The 21,692-nt window shown below is 37.2% G+C and overlaps 3 protein-coding genes across 5 annotated transcripts in view; 2 read left to right on the top strand and 1 right to left on the bottom strand.

Moving 5' to 3' along the window:
- The first annotated feature begins 769 nt into the window (after nt 1–769).
- On the top strand, nt 770–9,404 carry LOC139724315 (MORN repeat-containing protein 4-like). 3 transcript variants are annotated; one of them, XM_071635458.1, is made up of 5 exons: nt 770–829; nt 2,187–2,270; nt 4,049–4,163; nt 6,625–6,734; nt 6,902–9,404. In XM_071635458.1, the coding sequence occupies exons 2-5, from the start codon at nt 2,204–2,206 to the stop codon at nt 7,054–7,056; spliced, it is 447 nt and encodes a 148-aa protein (XP_071491559.1). In that variant the 5' UTR covers nt 770–829; nt 2,187–2,203; the 3' UTR covers nt 7,057–9,404. The 3 variants fall into 3 exon arrangements, with proteins under 3 accessions (XP_071491559.1, XP_071491561.1, XP_071491560.1); XM_071635460.1 differs by having other exon boundaries at nt 783–833; XM_071635459.1 differs by having other exon boundaries at nt 799–890.
- Nucleotides 9,405–12,943: 3,539 nt separating this feature from the next.
- LOC139724344 (copper homeostasis protein cutC homolog) overlaps nt 12,944–21,692 on the bottom strand; it is a 30,918-nt gene continuing 22,169 nt past the window's right edge. Inside the window, exons 8-9 of the mRNA XM_071635494.1 lie at nt 16,529–16,690; nt 12,944–14,576 (exon numbers count right to left, since the gene is read on the bottom strand). Of these exons, the coding sequence (XP_071491595.1) occupies nt 14,356–14,576; nt 16,529–16,690 (383 nt within the window). The 3' untranslated portion in view covers nt 12,944–14,355. The remainder of the gene's footprint in view (nt 14,577–16,528; nt 16,691–21,692) is intronic.
- LOC139724343 (uncharacterized) lies at nt 17,741–19,570 on the top strand. Its single transcript, XM_071635493.1, has one exon. It carries the CDS (start codon nt 18,204–18,206, stop codon nt 18,978–18,980), a length of 777 nt encoding a protein of 258 aa, XP_071491594.1. The 5' UTR covers nt 17,741–18,203; the 3' UTR covers nt 18,981–19,570.

Genomic DNA, 21,692 nt, shown 5'->3' with positions numbered 1-21,692 from the left:
TGGGAATGCTGGGGGATGATTGTTCCAATTTTTGAGGGATTCATTTAAGAGTACATTGCTGTGTGAAAACTATATTTGCTTCAGAACAGTCTCATATTCAAGTAATGTGCAGTTTAATGCCCCGTGTCACTGTACAGGCATGCTAACCTGGAAACATTAAACTGCACATTACTTGAATATGAGACCATTCTGAAGCAAATAATTTTCACACAACAATAGATATATAATGTACTCTTAAAAGAATCCCACAAGGACTTGAACAATCATTCCCCATTCCCACTGATCAGTTACTATATAGCCATCCCCTATAAAGACCAAAAAGGGTAAAGAAAGGGGGCATTATAATTATACCTTGATTTTTGTCTTTTAGCCCAATATTATTATTTTGTGATTTGTTATTCTTGGTGGAATTGAACAGATAAAGTGAAATTGAAAATTGAAATTGAATTGAATTGCATACGTTGAAAAAACGTGTACGTCGAATGGTTTGCTGATATATTTTAGTTACTACAAAGACACCATAGAATTATAGGCTGTGTATTCTATTTTCAACTGGCACAGACGTAGACATACAATACACAGCTGACTGATCCGAGCGTGCACGCACCAGCAGATGACAATCAACGCTTGCATCCGCATGCATGCGCTTGAGTATGGGGTAAATACAAAAGGGACATGACTCGACACACAACTAGACTGTGTGTGCGCTCATGAGCTGTCCATGTCCATGCTTTGGTCCATGTATACAGTACACAGCAAAATCTAAGATCTTTGATTACAACCTCTTTGACTAGACTGGTGGTACACAGTATACTGCGCTCAAGATCAGGCAAGTTAGTAGAATCTAACCGTATTAGTTGTCTTCGATTTGTGTTGTCGAAATTTAAAAGGTGAGTAACATATTGCCTAAATGGCTACAGAGGGTTTAGTGTTAGAGTTTATCGTTACAACAGAGTAATTAACGTGGCATTAGAAATAATTCACTGAATCACTCACTGCACCTGACTGCAAAGATCCGGGACTGTACTGGGTGGGGTGACCCGAATTACTACCAACCCTACAAATCACTACCATGGCCGTGCACCCTCGTCACAACAAACAACGGGGCGACGTCAGTTGAATTGTGTGACTTGGGATCTATTAAACTGTTTAACAGTAATTTACCGTCGCGCAGATGACTCGTCTCTTCTGCTTTTTGACATTATAACATTAAAAAGTTAAAGGTGAGTGTAGCCTGACCAGACCGCTGTGCTTCGCGACAGCGGCTGCGCTGCGTGTAGTTAAAGGTGAGTGTATAACTATACACAGCCCAGTCGCTGTAATCGCACAGGGAGCGTCTGGTCGGGCTAAGGTGAGTGTAGAATCTATTTTTCTGGTATAATTTAACCCCCTAACGATACACAGCCCAGTCGCTGTATAAAGAACACAGCGTCTGGTCGGTCAGGCTATAAATGACCCCCTAACGTTACACCTATAAGAAACTTCAAGACTTCAACCTGTGTAGAGATCGAGAGTACTATTAAACCCCGGGGCGCTCCGTAACACAGATAGTGAGATCCTGTTCGCGTTCGGGTAACTATATTAATGAGTTACACAGCCCAGCAGGGCATCTGGTCGGGATGTTACTGCGACAGCCGCCACACGCAGTGTGGCGGCTGCGCCGTGCTCCCATAAAAGATCTTCATGTTGAACAAACGGGTGCCTTTGCGGCGCTATATTTCCTTAATTTTTCAACAGAAACTACTAGGAATACTTACATGGGTCGATGAAACCTAAATGACTATCATCGGCGACTGTTTGACGCATTTCATTGCTTGTGATGCACAAAATGATGTCTTATAAGCAGCTCACCGATGTTCACAGAATTCACAATCACTTGCACAAGCGCACAGAATACTTAGGAACTAACATAAGCGAAACTGCGGGGAAGCCGCCAGGACCGCGCCTGGTGGCGCGGTCTCCGGGGCTAGTCGGGATGTAAATTAAGGTCGTAAAGTACAGTAGAGAGGAGGGGGAAGTCAAGGCTGACTGCCCCCAAAACCCAATCCCACTAAAATATAGGATCTACACCACTTTGTATACACTGTATAGATGAGCAGAGGAGTCAATCTGTACTATTACTAATGGCAATGCATAATTTGGCCTAATGGCTGTTTTTGTTTGTATTGTTTTTGTCATGTTTGTAGAGTGACATTAATTGGTCATGATGACTGCCCATGGTGTTTACAAGTACCCTGACGGTGAAGAATACAAAGGAGAATGGCTGGAAGGTGAGTGTTCAGTCATATTTCAGTTTAACCCTGGGGCGCTCCTTCACACAGCTATATGTGGCTTCGCGTTCGGGCTGGTCGCAGTCAATTCCATTTCTACCAAATTCACATGAAGACACAGTGTTTTGCACTAGTGCTAGAAACTATCTGATGCAGATTGGAATCCAAGCTTATGGACAGAGTTATTTTAGATACAACGTACCGGTAACTGCTTGAAAATTGCACAAAATATTTTCCGATGTGCGTGGGATCTTTCCAATGAATTTTAGCTAGAACACGTCAGATTATGGGAAGTGTCGATGCAACTTCAATTTTAGGTGGCGGCACTGCCCTGGGGACCATAAAACAGTAACAGTATGGCCCAGTCAGTTCAAATTTGTTAAAACAAAGTACATTGTAGGCCTATGGTAGATTGCGTCTAAGCACTTATGTTTTAACACAGCATGCACTATGTCAACTGCGACCATGTGTTTACCAGTACTAAGTGCCACCACTGAATATCAAAACTGAACAAAACATGTTCTGCTATGCATGTAATTAAGATTTATATAAAGGAATTGATACATATAAAGATTTAATTCTGTGGAAGTTTGATACACATTGGTTTATTTGGATATGAAACAGCATTTGTGTTCAGAGTTTTGCTTAGGGTACATGTAAAAGGGCTAGCTCTCTTGATTAGTTGATGTACATTTCTACAAGACCTGAAGTTGGGACACCTTCACGAAATGTAGATTTCTGTGTGATGACACGCTTGATAAAGCACAGAGAGTGTGTCATACTGTGGGTCTTTAGTGACTTTACTGTCACATATGACAATCATGAGTGTGCATTCATTCACTTGGAGGTGGAGCAATTCAAAAAGTTTCAGAAGATCTGTGGAATTATTTTGCCACTAGCCTATGGGAAGCTTGCAGTCTGGCCACCGTGAAGTTAATGCCATAGTCACTTGCTTGTAAATGCTCAAAAAACATTTTATTACTTTACCGTTGATATAGTCAATACTGTATTGATTTATTCCCATTTTTATGATGACAATTATACGGAATGTACAGTATTATCTTTAGCTCAACCTGAATATCATCGTAATTATGAATTTACATTGACTTCCTGTGGACGTATTTCAAATTTACACTAGGAGTGATGGAAGTACATTATTGATTTAATAATTAATATTCAGAGTTGATGCACTTGACCTTTCAATGTGACCATTGTCCTGCCCAAAAGTCCCTCGTATCTGCTCATTATAAATGGTGGACTGACACACTATTTAGCATATTGTCATAACATATTCTGTTAATAACTCCATTACTTGGAAAGCTTTGATTAGCTAATACTGCATTCACTTTTCATCTGTTCAATATTAGTCATTTCTCATACTTTGTAAAGCATTCTTTGTGCAGCATGTGTTATCCATCAGCCATGAGAATGCATTTTCATTGTCTTTTCCAAATGCATTCGTTAACAAATGATGAAGGGGTGTTTAAAATATTTATTCTCATTCCTTTTTGTTTTTCATGTTTTTATCCTTCTGAAATGTTAGGGATGATGTACCTGTGCCACTACTAAGGGCGTTTGATACCAAGTACCAGTCATGTAGTTAGAATGATTAATATTGAAGGGATATAGAATATTATTTGTGAAGGAAAACAAAACAAAAAGCAATGTAGGCAGATTGTAGCCAGGGAGTCATTACAACAAGCTGTTAATAATTTGGCATACACATGTACATTCTTTTCAGTTCATATCTCTCATCCCTTGTGCTATATACTTACCAGGGAAACGACATGGTGTAGGAGAGCTGTATCTCTCAGATGGAACAAAGTACTCTGGTCAATTTGACAGTGGTCTCTGCTCCGGCCATGGTACAATACTCTTTCCTGATGGATCCAGGTACAGCTACATAGCTTTGGCTACTGCTCTTTTTAAAATCTACTTCTTTCATTCTTCTGTTCTTTCAGAGTCATTGATTTGGCTTCTTTTTGTAAGCAATAAGATAAAATAAAAATAAGCAATAAGATCTAATGTAAAAAAAAAAAAAGAGTTTTTAATCAATAACATGTGTTTGTATGTGTCTGTTTGTCTCTTTGTGTGTGTGGGGGGGTGGGGGGTGGGAGGGGCATTTACAAAAAAGAAATAATAATAATCTCATGAAAATGCTATTCACTTCTACAGTACACCCTGTATTGTGGTGTTGTGAAATTGACTGTTGATGTATGTAAAAGGTGTATTAATGTCATATTTATTTGTCTCATTTATATTGCATGTTATGCCCCTACTTTTGTTTGAAAATCTACTGTAAGTGCCTGTAATTCATTTAACACACCCTATTGGTTTCTTGTGTTGCACAGCTGTTGGATGCAGAAAAGGCATTAGTACCATATATTTCATCACTTTATTGATATACAAATCAAACAAAGGAATACATAAATACAAAACATAAAAGCCCAGGACATAACTGGATAAACAGAATAAGCAGGGCATATACATAAATATCACACAATGTTACAGAAGATTTACGAACATAAATACACATAACTTTGACAGAATCCTACACATATTCAAAGTGTGAAAAATATTGTATAAGCAGGCAAAAGGATAAGAAATGAGACCAGAAAGATTAGGAGTAGAGAAAATGGAGACTAAGAAAGAAAAGGAGAAAAGTAAAATAGCATGAAGAAGAAGAAGACGAAGAAGGAGAAGAAAACTAGGACAAGAGTAGTACATACATGATACACTTTTCTCTTGACGGCATTTAACATACCTATTGAATTTTAACAAACATTTGCATTATTTTGTATTCCAGTGAGTCCAATATAATAAAGTGGGGCGATTCCGCATACATAAATTATTCACAATGAGACACGGTCATTCATTCCGCGCCCCATTAACATAACAATAACAATAAATTACATAAATTATCAATATCACATAAGACGACTCCACCCCGGGGAACCGGAAAAAAACAACAAAACAAAACAAAAACCCTGGAATAGCCCAGGCCCGGATGGGGACGCCCCATTATTATAAACCTTTAATTTATATTCATATATATTTAAAAATATATATATATATTATCATGATAACCCGTCTCAGAAAAACTCATGCCCGACAACAAACCCTCCCGAATATCAATCCGATACACAATTAATCCAGTGGCCTCAACCTAAACATAGGGCCACAGATTAAAATTAAATTATATCAAAACAATAAATTTTAACATTCCCATTTTAATTCTTAACCAAATAGATTACAAATGAAGAAGTGCAAGTGACGACAATCTGTCCCGATAAATCTTGAAAGACACTGGTTTCCCTCACATAACTCAAAATAACAAAATGTACTCAGACTAGATGGACAAAAGAAGAGCCCTTTCAAAGCCTCAAGCCAGAGCCCACCCGACGGCAGAACACTCCCATCACATAAAACAATGAACTCGACTAAATGCAAACCCTACACACATCTCAACTATACTTCATAATTATATGTTATAATGATAGCCCGTCTCAGAAAAACTCATGCCCGACATCAAATCCTCCCGAATATCAATCCGATACACAATTAATCCAATGACCTCAACCTATTATAAACATTAAGTTAAAGATTAAAATGTTTGAAGGATACAAACATGAGAAGTATATTGCTGATATTCATTATCCTTGCACATCTTGGCACTAAGTGATTGTTATTAACAACATACCACCTAGTCTACATGTACATGGCAGGTTTGGAGAGATTTTGTTAAAAAGGGAAAGCGTGGGAGAAAGAAGACCTTGATTTGTGCACATTCTGACATACTTCTCAGTCAAATACTGTATATGCTGAATATTTCGCGAGGTTTGTATTTTCGTGAATTTCGCGAATCAGGTGCTATTTGCAAATTTAAATACACGCGAAAATATTGACTCTGATCCCGACGTGAATGTGCTGTGCACGCACACATTTCTCCATTCAGTACTGTACTCCCTGATCGCGAATTCAACCACTCGAGAACTTGTCGGGAAGTCCTGATTCGCAAAAATTTAAACTCGCTAAATATATGGCGTATACAGTACCAATTCACTGTGTTATTTGCATAATTGCAGTGCTTCAGCTTAGCTGCGAACTTGACCTTTAAAGTTAGACACTTTTTACTTTTACAACTTGCTCAAAGTAAAAAGGTAAGACAGCTACTGAGGGCATTGACATTTCTTTATTTTCATGGTTGGGTGTGGTGTATAAGTCAAGATTCTATTACAATGTAGTGTGATGTGAGTGCTTGCCTTTCACACATTAAATGTTTCTGTAGCTTCAGGGTTGCAGCATTGGATGTTCTTCCCACATCATTATCTCTTCTTCCATTTTTCTTCTTCAGATATGAAGGTCAATTTCAGCAGGGCAAATTTGAGGGTCTTGGCGTCTTCACACGACCAGATGGAATGCTGTTTGAGGGTGAATTCAAGCAAGGCAAAGTGAATGGACTGGGTAAGATATGTGAGCCCAAATGTTCAAACCAGTGTTATTGTTATTGTTATTTTTATTTCTATTGCTGTTACTGTTAAACTTTGTTATTGTTATTGTTATTGTTGTTAAACAATTCAAACTCATCCTACCTTCTAACTTCAGTGTATGTCACTCCCTTGGTCCTACAGGTCTTCTCACATTTGCTGATGGTACCCACGGTTTACCTAGAAATGAGGGTCTCTTTGATGGATCACGGCTAGTAGAGAGACAGCGTGCTAAGGAAGTGGTGGTAAAGGCAAGGCAGGCTGCACAGACTGCCAAAAATATTCAAGTCAGAGTATAATTCTTTGAGACCTGTTTATAATGCAGAGCAAGCATTTTTTTTTAATGCGCTGACATGGTATTCATTTGTAAACACACATGTGGATACTGACTTATCCGGGAGGAGTCACTGAGCTAAAAAGACTTTTAGGGTCTAGAACCACAAGGATTTCTTGGCCAGGTGTTGAGGTACCTTGTAATATTCTAGTCAGGATATTTACGAAGTGGTAAACCATTGGACAGTCTTACATTGTACTCATAAAGTACTTGCATGCATTAACATTCAAAGTGTCAGTTGCAGGCCTTGTAGCTGATTTAGTGTAAAGCTCCGTTTTGTTTGTTTGTTTTGTTTTTTGTGTGAACCCATTAGGTGATTCATGCTCATTGGTGATTGGCACATTAAGAGTTGTTATAATACAATGGATCTAATGTTAGCACATATGGATAGATTGTGCAGGCAATAAAGTGTTATATTTTTACATACAATTTTGCAACAATTAGAAATAGTCTATATCTGTATTTGTGTTCAATGGTTTGGATCTTGACTGGAGCAAGTAAATCAAATTCATATTGTTTTGTTCTTTATTAGCATGCAAAACTGTTGTACAATGTCTCGTAGTTGAGTTGCTGCCTCGTGTTTTGTAACAAAATGAATTATATGTAACTTAATATCTCAATATACAACTTACATTTGGAACGCTCTACCTATAAAATGTGTGTATTGATGTGGTCTTAGACTTATACCCCTTTCAGTAACTCTTGCTCGGACCAGGCCCGAGCTAAGTTGTAAAATTTGAGTTTATGAATGGGTAGGGCCAAAGTGGCCCGCGCCAGGAGCAGGCTATTTTGGCGCTGCTGAAGCTAGCACCAGGAGTGGGTCAGGCTCGGGCCTGGTGCTGATCGAAGAGTTTATGAACGATATCAGCTCAGGCCAAAATTCCTTGCATGTCAAAGGTCACAATTACCTGGCCGTGCCCTCTGCCAGAGTGCGCGTTCAGTTACCATTTTAGTTATGCTTTACGTGGGGGAGTTCATGATGAATGGGTCATCGTAAAAGTAGCGCGGCTCTGCTATAGTTACTGAACGCAATTTTTACTGCTTGGCGCAGGCCAAATTAGCTCGGGCCAGGAGCTGGCAAATAATGCATAAGTTACTGAAAAGGGTATTTGTTCATCTCATGAAAATAACATAATGAAGATTTCATAAATATATACACCTTGACAAATTATACATCAAGTAAATTAAGTATTTAGAATTTACTTGAGTATATTATGCTTAAGCGGTTGCTCAACATTATTCTTGTAAATTAGGGTAGCGGTAATCGAAATGTTGAGGAGAACAGACATATAAAATGTTTAACAGTCAATGATAATCAGAACTTCAAGGTTGCCTTACTGCATAATAATCCAAGGAAGAACTCAAGGTGCAACTGCAAGCCTTGCTCACAAGTATCTCCACAATGGAAGCCTTGATGGGTAATGTTTGCCAGTGAGCTAGACTAAGACAGTAGTGGTACATATATGTTATAGAATGGGTAGCGAAAATCCTACAGTCTCATCTCATTGGTCAAGAGCTGTGTGTTGAGTTTTACTGGCTGCACTCTTCTGCCTCACAGAGGAGAGCCAATGTGAACATGATATCAAACATTTTTAGCAAGAGTTTGCGCACTTTTACGCAAGCTAGAAAACCATGCATCCAGTATTTTTGCCATGCATTCGGTAATTACTGGATGCATGGCTCTTGTCTATGGCAAGCCAAAAGAAAATGCATCCAGTAAATTTACCACCAGAGTACATGATCAAAAAAAAAAAAAAATTGTCCCCCATTCTATAAATCAGATGACACACGTCTTTTCATAAGTCAGTCGCAATAGTGTGCATGCAGTAACTATGGAATTTAGCCTAAACCCACTCGGCTTCACCTTGTTGGTTAAGCATTCCATAGTTACGTTATGCACACAACTCTGACACACCCAGACCTGTGCATCATTTGTATACTAGTCTCACAAATTTCAAACCTGATGGCAATCCTGCTGAAATATAACCATGGCATGGTATGTGGTTTCATACCAGAACCCTTGCAAGTTTTGTTCTCATGGTTGGTTATACATCACTTCCGGTATAGCTGGAATGAAACAAGCAGCTCGCCTGTACAGTACATGTGTGGAGCTGGAGTGTGAGTGCAGTGCATCATGCATGCAAGCATGCAGTGTATGAATCATGAATCTATGTTGCAAATACAGACGAATCGTTTGTGTTCAGAATCCTTTCTCTATTCCTTTATGTAATTTATCAATATTTCATTTGGCTATCATAAATGTTAAGGTTAAAGGCGAAGGCTAGTAACTGATCAGTGGGAATCAGTGGAAATGCTGGGAGATGATTGTTCCAATCCTTATGGGATTCATTCAAGAGTACATTGTATATCTATTGTTGTGTGAAAATTATTTGCTTCAGAATGGTCTCATATTCAAGTAATGTGCAGTTTAATGCCCCGTCACTGACCAGGGACGCTTACCTGGAAACATTAAACTGCACATTACTTGAATATGAGACCATTCAGAAGCAAATAATTTTCACACAACAATAGATATATAATGTACTCTTGAATGAATCCCATAAGGATTGGAACAATCATCTCCCAGCATTTCCACTGATTCCCACTGATCAGTTACTAGCCTTCCCCTTTAAATATCTCATAGTTTCATGGAATTTCAAAGTCAATCATAGAAGAAAAGTGGATTATTCCATCTTGAAAATATGCCGATTGTGGTATTGTTTTCACTCTAGCCCCCAACCACTCAGATGTCCGACTGTGAGAATACATGTATGTAGTTGAAAGCCAAGCTAGCATTTTCTTGCATAAAAACTTGTAACAGCCAGTAAGCTCTCAGATTTTGTAAACGTGACCATGGTATTTGTAAACGTAGTGAATCATCATTGTAGCTAGTCTATAATGCAACATGGGCCAGTAGTTTCCGTTACCCTCTCCTCCGAGTTATCTGTGGCTAGCTGTGCAAATCACAAAAATACTTAGTGGACCTTCTGGGGCCCAGAGACATAATTAGTAGACTTTGCATGTTGAGATAAAGATCAGCATCCCTTGAGAAAATGCTGATATTACATTGTATAAGTGTCCATGCATTCTAAGAACATTCCCAATTCTACTTACATTTAATCCATTGTTTCCTTTTAGTTTGCTTTTTTATGTCTCATTGAAAAAAAAACAATAACACTATTTAAAGAGTGTTATTTCTCTTGTAATTGTATTTGTGAAAAAAAAAAAGAACTGAATATACAGTGTAGAATCATTAACCTTGGGCTGGTCTCAAGAAATACCTGTTAAAGGGTTTGATATTGTGATACTGTGACACATTATAAATTCTGCACAGCAGTTATCTCTTCTCACTACAGTGTACACATATTGCTTTTTAGAAGGTAGCAATATAAACATAACTCTGTTGCAAATTCTTATTTAAGTCTTTCATGGTTTCATGTACCACAAATGCATCTGCAGTAATTACTCAAAGTATATTGTATGTGTATTAGTTATTATGTACTTTGTAATAATAGTATTTCACTTTCACATAATTTTTCAATAAAATGTGCAAATCGTAATTCAGTCTAGAATCTCTGTTGGGTTTATTTTCTGAGTTGTTCTTTACTGCTCTATGTTTTGTAAAAAGATGTTACTCTGCATGGGAGTTCTGTCACACATGTTCAGGTCTTGACATTTGACCGACCTTGTGCAAGCTGAAAAATATGAGAATTCTGAGGGCTGTGAATAAGGAATGCGTGGAGATTAATGTTTACGAGTGTGTTTGAGTTTTCAATTTCCCTTGAGTCACACTGGTAGTTCTGGCATTTCATAATAATTATGCTCAGCTGCTCCAAATCATTTTCCATCTTTTGCACACCCACAGACAAACAGGGACAGACAGACAGACACACAAACACACACACACACATACACACAGAGTAATAAGCACATACAATGTATTTATGAATTTTAAAGTTTTGATGCTGCCATCGCTAGAAGAGAAGATTACAAGACTTTGATGTCATGTATGGACAATGATTTAAAGACATTCAACACACTTTTGCTTTTCTAACATAATGAAAGGGAACTTGACTAATTTCTTTCCAAAAAAAAAAAAAAGGAAATACGTACATGGAGTATTAAGTTGATGTGTACTTTTTATAAAACATGAAGTTTTGTGGAATTTTCCAGCGAAGTTTGCACCAAAATTTGAAATACTGTACATATTCATAACAGATAGTCCAATTTTCCTCAAACTTTCACTGATATGTTCAATACAACTGCATTCACTCAATCCACAAACAGGCTGTACATGTATATGCTTCACTTTTATTCCCCTTTCAGTACCATAGAGTTAGAGCCATCATCTTTGCAAAAGTAATGTGAGCCTCCAAAGTATACATGAACATCTATATATCAAAAAGTAATCTTCGCGGATCAGTTGCAAAACATACAGTGGAAACTCGATATAACGAGATGGTCGGGACCGAGTCATTTTCCTCGTTATAGCCGATATCTCGTTATATCAGTAGGCATAAAAGAAGGCATAAAATAAAGACATTAATTTGCACATGTGGGACTACCCATCATATTTCAATCAATACTGATAACTTGATATTGTGTGTGAGGGAATTACTCACCTTTATGGGTAAGAAGATGTTTTTCGCCAAGGAAATCCAATATCAAGAATGTGTTTCTTATTAAATGTAGATGTTTGAATTTGTAAATTTATATAGCTTGCGATTGTATCAAGATCGTCTGTGGATTGGTATGTGGTTATATCGTATGGGTGTGTGTTGTGTGGAAAGCTTGAATATGGTCTGCACAATGCTGTGTGTGTATGTGACACATTCTGTACATTATGACTGCGTGTGTGTGAAGACGGGGAATTCCCTAAGTAGAAGGCCAATCACAGCATCAGATTGCCTCACACCTGCTAAACGTCACGATGTCATGTATACATATGGCCGTCCCGCCACATTTTTCTGCATGTATCAGTGTGCGTGCACACACACTTCACACGTACTACTACTACAACATGCAGTGCTAGCTGGTGCACTGAAGAAAATGATTATGTGTGTACAAGACAGTTTTTGGCGCATCAAGCTTTACAATCTCGGAAGATGATAGCACAGGCGAAGTAAAGCACAGGCGAAGTAAATATGTCATGTATACATATGGCCGTCCCGCCACATTTTTCTGCATGTATCAGTGTGCGTGCACACACACTTCACACGTACTACTACTACAACATGCAGTGCTAGCTGGTGCACTGAAGAAAATGATTATGTGTGTACAAGACAGTTTTTGGCGCATCAAGCTTTACAATCTCGGAAGATGATAGCACAGGCGAAGTAAAGCTTTACCGAAGGCATTTTGCTTTACCTCGCTATAGCAGGTTTGATTTACTATGTTTTTCTTTGTTTGGAAGCCACAAAATTCATCTCGTTATAGCAGTTATTTCGTTATAGCCGATCTCGCTATAAGAGTAACATCTTACATAGACTTGTGTGGAAGGAAATTTGGGACCGAGAAAATTTCCTCGTTATAACCGATATCTCGTTATAGCAGTGTTCGTTATACCGAGTTTCCCCTGTATTTGGTGATTAAGTTGTTGTTTCCTTACCACGTGTAAATACAGTATGCATATAACTTAAGGTACAGGATATGACATTATCTTGTGCAAGTCTCTGGTTCAGATATTATCTTCAATCTAATATGAAACTGCACATTCAAACATTATCTTCAGTCTGATATGAAACTACAAAATCAGATATCTTCAGTCTAAAAAAAAAAAAAATGAAAAAAAAGAGGTGTAATACTTGTACCATTGATGAGTGTACACTGTATTTCACCTCAAAATGTTACTCAATACTGCTACAAATAATATTCAAAATTCTGCTCTGTGGACTTTGTCTATTGGAAAACCCTGCCCCAGGGTTTTGAGGCATTGTGTCAATAGGAAGAGCAATGTAAGTATATCATGTGACCCTGCACCACAAAACCAACAAAAAGTCGCCAGACATGGATTTTGAGTTAAGGGCAGATTCTGAAAGAGCAGACTCTAAGCTTTAAAATTATGTTCATTGTATAACTCGAGTCAAATGGACTCTCCTAGCATATCTAAGTATTGCAAAGAAAACACACACTCTGGAAAAGTGTGAACTGAGAAAACAGGCTTTCAAGGATCTATTCAAGCACTTAATCTTCACTTTACTAGGCGTGCTACCTGTGCAATGAATGGGACAAAACACGGGATGTAAACCACGGTAGCAACAATAATGAAGGGATCATCAGATTAAGCTGTAATTGAGCATGCTCTATCAACACATTCTGTCCATGATTAACGCCAACTTTCACAGCAGTAGCACTATCCTTTCAACAGTTATTAAGAGTTGAAAGTGAAGAGTGTGCAAAGGATTTTCCAGAAATGAATAGGGGCCTCTAAGACATACCTGATCAAACTACTTTACCGAAAAAGAATTGCAGAAAAACTGCTGAAAACCCACTTTCCCATTCGTGTTATGATCACAAACTCAGGAATAATGTAGAAGAATAGCTCTTTCAAAAAATATGGAAAACTCAAAATTGACTTTGGCTAAAAGCCCATTTCACCTCTTTTGAGTCCTCACATAAAATCAAGGGGTGCGACTGTTTGTTGTTTTGTGATGCACGGTCACATATACAAAGTATCCTAACTCTAAAATTTGGAAGCATATTATTAGAAGCATGTACATATTACATGTACTGTTTTAAGGGAAGAGATACATGTATTGTTGATATAAGAATCTATGGTGAGAGGGTATAGGCTCATATGGGCATAAACAATGAAAGCTCCCTTTACTCTAGTTCAGATTGATTTAGGGCAGATGTATTTCATGACATGACTCACTGAATGACTGAAAGTATCTGCTCAGTTGTAGTGCACTCCAAACGATGATGTTGCAAAGGACTAACTGCATTACTGAGTGACTGACCAATCATAAACTGACTGACAGACCAACCATCTCCTGACTCCTACACAAGTCTTAAAACTTTAACTTCAGCTGCACTGATCCAAACTCCTGCATAAAGTTTTAAAAGTTATCTCAAGGTAAACTTCACAATTTCAATTGCAGTAGAGCATGGACATATGATGGAAACAATCAAGCAGAAACAAGGTAAGTCATGGATGATGGGGTGACAAAATACTTTGTTCCATTTCCCCGTCAGTGGAGAGACCAGAGAATCGAGTAGCTGGCATGGTACCCTCAAGTACAAAAAATTCCCCTTCTCCATGACTTTATAATGTGTCATTTCTCTGAATGGTTCGTAATCTCCTAATCAAGTCCTCATCGGCATACTTCAGGCTGTACTCTGGGGGTCTCAACGCTGCCCCCATGGAAACACTGCTGTTCCTAAATACGGCGGGCGACTGACGGGCTGATCTCGCAGAGCAGTGAAACTCGGTGGCTCCACATCCGTCGAGGATTCGCTGTAAGTTGCGTTCTGTTATTCCTCCACCTTCAGTGAATAGATGAGAAATATCAGAATTATATACACAGAGCTAACACACTACACACATGTACTGTCTAATGTATATTCTGGTCTCAACTTTGTTGAATTACAAATAGGCAAACAAAAATTTTGGAAACGATGGCTCTTAAAATAAACATGACCCTCAGGTATTCCAAGTGTAAATTCCCTATATACTCCTTATTCCATATATTCCTGGCGTCTTCACAGAGTGTGACATTAGATAGAATAGCATTTCTTGAATCTTAGCAGCAATACAAAATACCTACGATATGACAGTGTATTGACATTAAGAATCAGCATCACTAGCAACTGTTCACCAGGTTTATGAAGAAATTTTATTATCAATAGTTTTAACTTGACCAAGTATTTAACACATTTCATCAACAGTTTTAACTTGACCAAGTATTTAACACATTTCATCAACATAAAACATTAACTAGAAATGTCGCTATGGCGACTGGTATGCCTCCGCCATAATGCATGATTCTAATAGGTCTAGATAGTACATGTGGACAATGTGTGATTACATTTTCACAAAACTGGCAAAATATTGAAATGACAAGTTTGTCACAAATGTGTTGAATGTTCACCTTCCTTGACCTTGGTTTAATAGGATGAATAGGAGAGCATGTATTTGGGGATTTAAGGACTTTAACTTGACTTTGACCCATTCATACATTTATGCATTGAGTAATTTTCATGGTAACGGTATGGAGAAAAAGTGCAATTTCTGTACTGAATACAGTGCACTCCCGTTATAACGAACACGGTTATAACAAAGTAAAAATTTGGGCTGCAATGTCATCCACTCTATGTATTTCTATTGTTTATTTGCTTGGTTATAACAAAATTCCGATATAACGAAAGAAAACTGCCGGTCCCGAGGACTTCGTTATAACGGGAGTCCACTGTAGTAAATTGTTACCATGTTCATCTGGCCTTTGACCCTAAAATTCATAAGATAATCACTTTCAGGTAGAACATGCATAAATATGCAGTATGTTTCACGATAAATTGAGCCACTTCCGAGATATGGAGGAAAAAGTTAGTTCAGCACTTTCACTTGATCTTTGACCTTTTGACCTTTGAGGCAAAAAAAAAAAAGAAAAAGAAAAAAAAACTCTCCAGAGAATTTCTATTAGGTTACACATGCATACACCAAGTGTAAAAAAAAATAATAATAATCCTGCTGGCATTGCATGAACATGAGGGAAATAGTAAAATTTTGAAGTGTTGCACTTGACCTTTGACCCCATGAACCCTACATTCTCTAAATAATCACTGCCAGTCAGTTCATGCATATACTATGTTCCATGAAGATACCTTGAACAATTTTCCAATTTACAGAGAAAAAAAAAAGTTTTAATATTTTTTACTCAACCTTTTGACCTTTGACCTTTGACCTCATGACTCAAACTTTCACCAGAGAATCTAAATTGGGTAATACATGTATACACTAAGTTTCAAGAAAATATCTTCAGGCATTGCATAGATATGGTGGAAATAGTGAAATTTATGTATTTGACCTTGACCTTTTGACCTTTGACCTTGAGCACGTGCACCCAAAAGTTGATAGGCACAACTTCACCCCCTAATACACATACATGCCAAGTTTCATTAGGATACCTCAACAGCTTTTGATAGTTACCTTGTCCACAAAATTCATTACGGACGGACGGAAAGACGGACAGACGGACGGACGGAAGGACGGACGGACGGACAACCCGGAAACATAATGCCTCCGGCACCACTTCGTGGCGGAGGCATAAAAAGTGTTTAATAGCAAAACAGAGAAGTCATCCAAGAGATATAAGAGGAAGGATTTTGTCTCTTTCTCTTTTACATCAAACATGAAAAGTAGGAAAGCCAATTTTAGCTTTATTTCTGGTTTATGAGCACCAAGCTTGGGGTGAAAAAACTTTGACTGGGGTACTGACCAGGCATGACGACAATCCTCCCTGCTGATAACTCTATCAGTGTTTTGATGAGGGGAAGTCCTTCAAGGACAGTTGAGTCTTGACCGCTGGTCAGTAGCCGCTGGAAACCCAATGAGATGATGTCTTCAAGAGCACTGGCTGGATCTTGACACATGTCAAATGCTGGAGATAGGGAGAAATATTTGCCAATTCATGATAAGCAACACTACCTTTTAATCTTTCGAAATGTGTTGCCAATTTAATGATCAGGTATAAATTGAGTGATTTGGAAGTCTTGAAGTACTCAATTCTGAAAAAAACTAGAAATGTCGCTATGGCGACTGGTATGCCTCCGCCATAATGCACAATTCTCCTAATAGGTCTATAGTACATGTGGACAATGTGTGATTACATTTTCACAAAATTGGCAAAATATTAAAATGACATGTTTGTCACAAATGCATCGAATGTTTACCTTCCTTGACCTATGTTTAATTGGATGAATAGGAGAGCATGTACTTTAACTTCGACTTTGACCCTTTCATAAGTTTACGCACTTGAGTAATTTTCAAGGTATGGAGAAAAAGTGCAATTTCTGTATTGAACAGTAAATTGTTATCATTTTCATCTGGCCTTTGATTCCTAAGAGAATCACTGTCAGGCAGAACATACATAAATATGTACTAAGTTTAAAGATTACTTGAGCCGCTTCTGAGATATGGAAAAAGTAGTAAGTTCAGCACTTTCACTTGATCTTTGACCTTTTGACCTTTGACCTTCTTGGCAAAAAAAAAAAATCCCAGAGAATCTCTAGTGGGTAATATACATGCATACATTAAGTTTTAAAAAAATAATCCTGCTGGCATTGCATAAATATAAGGAAAATAGTAAAATTTCGAAGTATTGCCCTTGACCTTTGACCCCTGACCTTTGACCCCATAAACCTCAAATTCCCTAGCTAACTACTGACAGTCAGTACATGCATGTATACTTTGTTCCATAAAGATACTTTGAACAATTTCCAAGATACAGAGAAAAAAGTGAAATTTTAACATTTTACTTGACCTTTTGACCTTTGACCTTTTGACCTCATGACCCCAAACTTTCACCAAAGAATCTTAATTGGGTAATACATGTATACACTAATTTTCAAGAAAATATCTTCAGGCATTGCATAGATATGGGGGAAATAGTGCAATTTTTCTATGCCATAAGGTGTACATAAGGAGCTGTGTGAGGAGCTGTGAGCTGTGGGGAACTATTAAAATATACTCTATGAATTGCTATTTTGTGACATCTGAACGGATATGCCCAGATGACAGAGTCTCTTTAATGGCGTAGAACACCTTTGGAGGTATGTCACACCAGGAAATTTCGTGATTGATGAATTTTGAGTGTATTTCTGAAACACTACTTTGCCTCAACACTTCACAGAGTTTGATTCATAGTCCTAAAGGTACATTTTGGTGTTGGTAGATTGACAACTGACCTACCTACAGACTGTGCATACTACCAAGATTTGAGTCCCATAGGCCTGTATTGTGCTTGTGCAACCTTCTGTACCAGGGACCAATTGTTCAACTCCATCGCTACCACCGTCAAGTGTAATCCTCTTACCTGTCAGCTTTGTGGACTTATCGCTCAACAGCAGATTCCCCTAACAAGTTCTTTTCATCAGCATCTGTTGGCTTGAACCATGCCCCCTAAAGGAAAGAAAAACATAGCTTCCAACTCAACAGATCCAGTGGATTTAGGTGAACAGATGTGTGAAGAAGTGAGAGACTTTTTCAGCAGCCAGCAATTCAGGGACCTGCTCAAGTCTGCTCTTGTCGATGCTGTGACAAAGGAGTTGCAAACCCTCCGCGACCAACTTGAACAGACAGAGAGTAGAGTCATGGACCTTGAAAATGAGATCAAGACAAAAGCCACCATCATATCTTCGATGCAGAAAGAACAGGAACGCAACAAAGACGAAATCACCAATCTGCAGCGCACCTTGAACGATGCAGAGCAATACTCGCGCAGGAACTGCTTGCGGCTGTACGGCATTCCCGAGTCGGATCATGAAGACACCGATGAAGTGATGCTCGACCTAGCCAGCAAAGAGCTGAATGTGAAGTTGAAGCCTGAGGACATCGACAGGTCCCATCGCATTGGTCCTCCACGTCCTGTCAAGAGAGGAGAGAAGACAAAGCCCCCTAGACCAATCATTGTCAAGTTTGCTACCTACCGTGTTCGCCATCTTGTCATCAGGAACAGGAAGCGACTGAAAGGGAAGCATATTGGCATCGAGGAGGACCTGACAGCAACAAACAGGAATCTGCTACAAAAAGCAAATGAGTTGGTCAAAACAAACAGCAATGTGACCGCAGCTTGGTCGACGGACGGAAGGATCCTGGTGCTGCTCAAAGCGACGAATGAGGGCACTGTGAAAAAGAGGATACATTCAATTACTGACTTGCAAAAACTGTAAATTCATAACCCCATCACAAATATTGCAATGTGATTCAGAATCACTCATTATATTTCATATTTGATCATTACCTGGTGTACAACTTACCTTTTTATACTGAACTAAAGTTTTTTTGTTTTGTTTTGTTTATGCATATCCTGGTTTGAATATTAAATGTCGATTTCTTGTGTTTGTGTTTTGTGTAACAGGCAAAATTCTAACATAAATTGTGATAATTGTTTTCTTTGTAACAGAAACATTCAACAATATGACTCACATATATCTGATTTTGATAGTGAAGTTGCAATTCATAATGCGTATTATACTCCCAGCGAATTTTGCGATTATGTTAAATCAACTGAGAATTCAAATATATTATCTTTGTTTCATTTCAATTGTCGTAGTTTAAAACGCAATTTTGATAATTTTTGTTACTGTGTAGAAATGTTAGATATGCCTATGTCAATCATAGGAGTAACTGAAACATGGTTGAGAGATGGTGAGGAAGAGCTTATTTCTCTCCCACAGTATACTTTTGTTGGTAATGCTCGACAGGGAAAAAGAGGAGGAGGAGCTGGAATTTTTGTTCAAAACAATATCAAATTCAAAAGAAGAACAGATTTAGATATATGCAATGATGTCGTTGAAAGTATTTTTATTGAGGTATATGATAAGATAAAAAATTATATTGTTGGAGTGATGTACAAACCTCCTCAGCAGACAGTTGAAAATTTTGTAGAAAATATCCAAGCTTCTTTAAATACCATATCAAATGAGAGGAAAGAAAATATCATAATGGGAGATTTCAATGTGGATTTAATGAAAATAAATGTTTGTCAGTATGTGAATGATTTTATAGATAATTTCACTTCGTATTCATATTTACCCCAAATATTCAAACCAACTAGAATAACTTCTCATTCAGCTACTATATTGGATAACATATTTTATAATTATTCTGAAAAAATAGAAAAGAGTGGAATAATTCTAACTGATGTCAGTGATCATCTGACACCATTTATTTTGATTAATTCTAAGGCAGTTATGAATGATTTTGATGCAGAATATAAAAAAAGAGAAATAGATGATGAAAAAATTTATACATTTTGTTCAAAATTACACGCAGTTGATTGGACATTTTTATATGATATACATGATGTAAATGAGAAATACAGCCGGTTTACAGACATTTATTCTGAATTGTATAATGAATGTTTTCCTGAAATAGAGGTTAGACAACGAAAACATATGCAAAGAAAGCCATGGTTAACTGCAGAAATAAAAAAATTGTGTAAACGAAAATATGTTTTGTTTAAGAAATATTTAAGAAACCCAATAGATAGTAGAAGGAAATTGTATAAACAATATAGAAATAAAGTTAATAATATGATAAGAACTGCAAAACGAAATTATTATGATCTTAAATTCAAACATGCTATGAACAATGCAAAAACCACTTGGAGAGTTATAAATGAGATATTGAGTAAGAAAAAAGAGAAAGCGTCGATAAATGAAATTGAGTTTGATGGTAAGGTAATCACAAATAAAAAAGATATATGCAATGTGTTTAATGACTTTTTTAGTAAAATTGGAAAAGAAATTCATGATAATGCACAGTTAAGCATATCTGAAAATGATTCTTTTAAAAAATATATGTGTGGAAAGGTCACTGATTCTTTGTTTTTTAGTCCTATAACAGTTTCAGATGTTTTAAATGTAGTTTTTAAATTAGATGTAAATAAAGCAGCAGGGTATGACGGATTTAACACAAAAGTAGTAAAAACTTCTATTGATGCAATTCTGTCACCTTTGTGCAATATTTTTAATGCATCTATTGAACAAGGTATTTTTCCAAGTGCATTAAAGATCGCCAAAGTGATACCAGTTTTTAAAAATGGTAATGAAATGTCTGTAAATAATTACAGACCTGTCTCTATTTTATCAATTTTTAGTAAAATATTAGAAAAAATAGTTTATGAAAAAATGATCTGTTTTATACAAAAACATGACATTTTATATCGGAGACAGTTTGGTTTTAGAAAAGGGTGCAGTACATCACATGCAATAATCGACTTAGTAGATAAACTTGCCAAAGCTTTTGAAGATAAAGCAATAGTAGTTGGAGTGTTTTTAGATTTATCGAAAGCTTTTGATTGTATAGACCATTCTATTTTATTTGATAAGCTTAGTTTTTATGGTATACGGGGTATAGCAATGAAATGGTTACAGAGTTATCAAAGTGAGAGAAAGCAATATGTTCGTATAACCAATGTTAATTCACATTTTAGAGATATTCCAGTTGGTGTGCCACAAGGATCAAATCTTGGACCACTATTATTTTTAATGTATATCAATGATTTGCAATATGTAAGTGATATTTTATCTGTAATTTTATTTGCTGATGACACCAGCCTGTTTTTATCTGGAAAAGATGTTGTAACGATTAATGAGCTTATCAATACTGAAATGCAAAAAGTGCAATTATGGTTTTCAGCCAACAAATTACAGATCAATTATACAAAGACAAATTATATGATTTTTAAATCTCGGAATGTAAATGTTGATGCGAATTCAATTAATATTATGATTAATAATGTTGAGATTGAGAGAGTCAAAAGTATTAAATTTTTGGGTGTTATTATTGATGAATGTTTAAGTTGGAAAGATCATATCAATCATATTTCTTTTAAAATATCAAGAGTAATTGGAGTACTGCATAATTTGAAGCATATA

This window comes from Diadema antillarum, unplaced genomic scaffold, assembly GCF_040938485.1.
Source record: "Diadema antillarum isolate AM-2024a unplaced genomic scaffold, OU_Dant_1.0 scf00000211, whole genome shotgun sequence".
In the NCBI taxonomy this organism is placed as follows: Eukaryota; Metazoa; Echinodermata; class Echinoidea; order Diadematoida; family Diadematidae; genus Diadema; species Diadema antillarum.
Note: the sequence above shows the minus strand (reverse complement) of the source record. Positions and strands in the feature narration are given on the sequence as shown.